The following is a 2,500-nucleotide window of genomic DNA, read 5'->3' on the forward strand; positions in this document are numbered from 1 at the left end:
CACGGTGACCCAAAGGGCGTCCGGATGCATGAGCTTTTGCATCTGGCCGACGTCGAGGCGGGTGTGCGCTACGAACACGTCCGCGCGCCGACTGGGAGGGAGGAGCCCTGGGGAACTCTTGAGGTGGTTGGGGTTGAGGTTTAGTTTATAGAGTAATGTCGGGGTTGATTGAACTAATAGATAAAGATGATATAGATGGATAGATAGATAGATTGTCTATACCGTTATCGTTGCTGTCAGAGTCGCTATTGTATTTTTTTTAATGACATTACGTACGAAATACCTTATCCTATATGTTTAAAGAAATTACGGCTGATGCTAGTAACATAAAAAAAAAACACGTAAGGAAAATGTTGATACAGTTATTGCCAATATCCTTCAATATACTTTGGCATTCGCTAAATTCTTTAGGACACCAAGAAACTGACACTCCGTAATGATTACACACGCCACTTACCATATGTTTTTCAACACTAAACAGCCCCGGACTCCCGAGATAGACCCCCTTCTTCGGAACAGCCACGAAGACCGGTCGAGCGGCACTCTCCTTCCTTCCTTCGTAATCAGCACCTTCGTCTGCATCCCCTGTCTCCCCAATACCCCTTCCATCCCCTGTACGGCCTCTGTCCCCTGCGTCGCCACCACGGCCCTCAGGGGAAACGGATCCACGTAGCTTCGCCTCCGTGGCAGCAGTGAGGGCGGGGTAGGCAGCCGTGTTGTAGGTCCTAACGTGTCTCATGATCACGTTTTGGAAGGTGGAGGAGGCGCACTTGTGGGTCTTCAGGTACATGATGCTGTGTCGCGGCTCGCACTCGGGGATGGTCCTTGATCCGATGTGGCTGTGGGAGGGAAAGGGGAACTATGTGGCTGTGGCAGGAAAAGGGGAAGTATGTGACTGTGGCAGGAAAAGGGGAACTATGTGGCTGTGGTAGGAAAAGGGGAACTATGTGGCTGAGGGAGGGAAAGGGGAACTATGTGACTGAGGGAGGGAAAGGGGAATTATGTGGCTGTGGGAGGGAAAGGGGAACTATGTGGGTGAGGGAGGGAAAGGGGAACTATGTGGCTGAGGGAGGGAAAGGGGAACTATGTGGCTGAGGGAGGGAAAGGGGAACTATGTGGCTGTGGGAGGGAAAGGGGAACTACGTGACTGAGGGAGGGAAAGGGGAACTATGTGGCTGTGGCAGGAAAAGGGGAAGTATGTGGCTGAGGGAGGGAAAGGGGAACTATGTGGCTGTGGGAGGAAAAGGGGAAGTATGTGGCTGAGGGAGGGAAAGGGGAACTATGTGGCTGAGGGAGGGAAAGGGGAACTATGTGGCTGAGGGAGGGAAAGGGGAATTATGTGGCTGTGGGAGGGAAAGGGGAATTATGTGGCTGAGGGAGGGAAAGGGGAACTACGTGACTGAGGGAGAGAAAGGGGAAGTATGTGGCTGTGGGAGGGAAAGGGGAACTACGTGACTGTGGGAGGGAAAGGGGAATTATGTGGCTGTGGGAGGGAAAGGGGAACTATGTGGCTGAGGGAGGGAAAGGGGAACTATGTGGCTGAGGGAGGGAAAGGGGAATTATGTGGCTGTGGGAGGGAAAGGGGAACTATGTGGGTGAGGGAGGGAAAGGGGAACTATGTGGCTGAGGGAAGGAAAGGGGAACTATGAGGCTGTGGGAGGGAAAGGGGAACTACGTGACTGAGGGAAGGAAAGGGGAACTATGAGGCTGTGGGAGGGAAAGGGGAACTATGTGGCTGAGGGAGGGAAAGGGGAACTATGTGGCTGTGGGAGGGAAAGGGGAACTATGTGGCTGTGGGAGGGAAAGGGGAACTACGTGACTGAGGGAAGGAAAGGGGAACTATGAGGCTGTGGGAGGGAAAGGGGAACTATGTGGGTGAGGGAGGGAAAGGGGAACTATGTGGCTGAGGGAGGGAAAGGGGAACTATGTGGCTGTGGGAGGGAAAGGGGAACTATGTGGGTGAGGGAGGGAAAGGGGAACTATGTGGCTGAGGGAGGGAAAGGGGAACTATGTGGCTGAGGGAGGGAAAGGGGAACTATGTGGCTGTGGGAGGGAAAGGGGAACTACGTGACTGAGGGAGGGAAAGGGGAACTATGTGGCTGTGGGAGGAAAAGGGGAAGTATGTGGCTGAGGGAGGGAAAGGGGAACTATGTGGCTGAGGGAGGGAAAGGGGAACTATGTGGCTGAGGGAGGGAAAGGGGAACTATGTGGCTGTGGGAGGAAAAGGGGAAGTATGTGGCTGAGGGAGGGAAAGGGGAACTATGTGGCTGAGGGAGGGAAAGGGGAACTATGTGGCTGAGGGAGGGAAAGGGGAATTATGTGGCTGTGGGAGGGAAAGGGGAATTATGTGGCTGAGGGAGGGAAAGGGGAACTACGTGACTGAGGGAGAGAAAGGGGAAGTATGTGGCTGTGGGAGGGAAAGGGGAACTACGTGACTGTGGGAGGGAAAGGGGAATTATGTGGCTGTGGGAGGGAAAGGGGAACTATGTGGCTGAGGGAG

At 53.9% G+C, this 2,500-nt stretch overlaps 1 protein-coding gene across 1 annotated transcript in view; it reads right to left on the reverse strand.

Annotated features, from left to right (window-relative positions):
- Window positions 1-2,500, reverse strand: part of LOC147470137 (galactose-3-O-sulfotransferase 2-like) — a 10,235-nt gene that overhangs the window by 5,103 nt on the left and 2,632 nt on the right. The window contains exons 2-3 of the mRNA XM_086544954.1: window positions 458-839; window positions 1-117 (exon numbers count right to left, since the gene is read on the reverse strand). The exon at window positions 1-117 is cut by the window's left edge and continues 48 nt beyond it. Of these exons, the coding sequence (XP_086401080.1) occupies window positions 1-117; window positions 458-839 (499 nt within the window). The remainder of the gene's footprint in view (window positions 118-457; window positions 840-2,500) is intronic.

Source organism: Penaeus japonicus, unplaced genomic scaffold (genome assembly GCF_977035675.1).
Source record: "Penaeus japonicus unplaced genomic scaffold, GWHDUDI00000001_assembly GWHDUDI00000016, whole genome shotgun sequence".
Classification (NCBI taxonomy): Eukaryota; Metazoa; Arthropoda; class Malacostraca; order Decapoda; family Penaeidae; genus Penaeus; species Penaeus japonicus.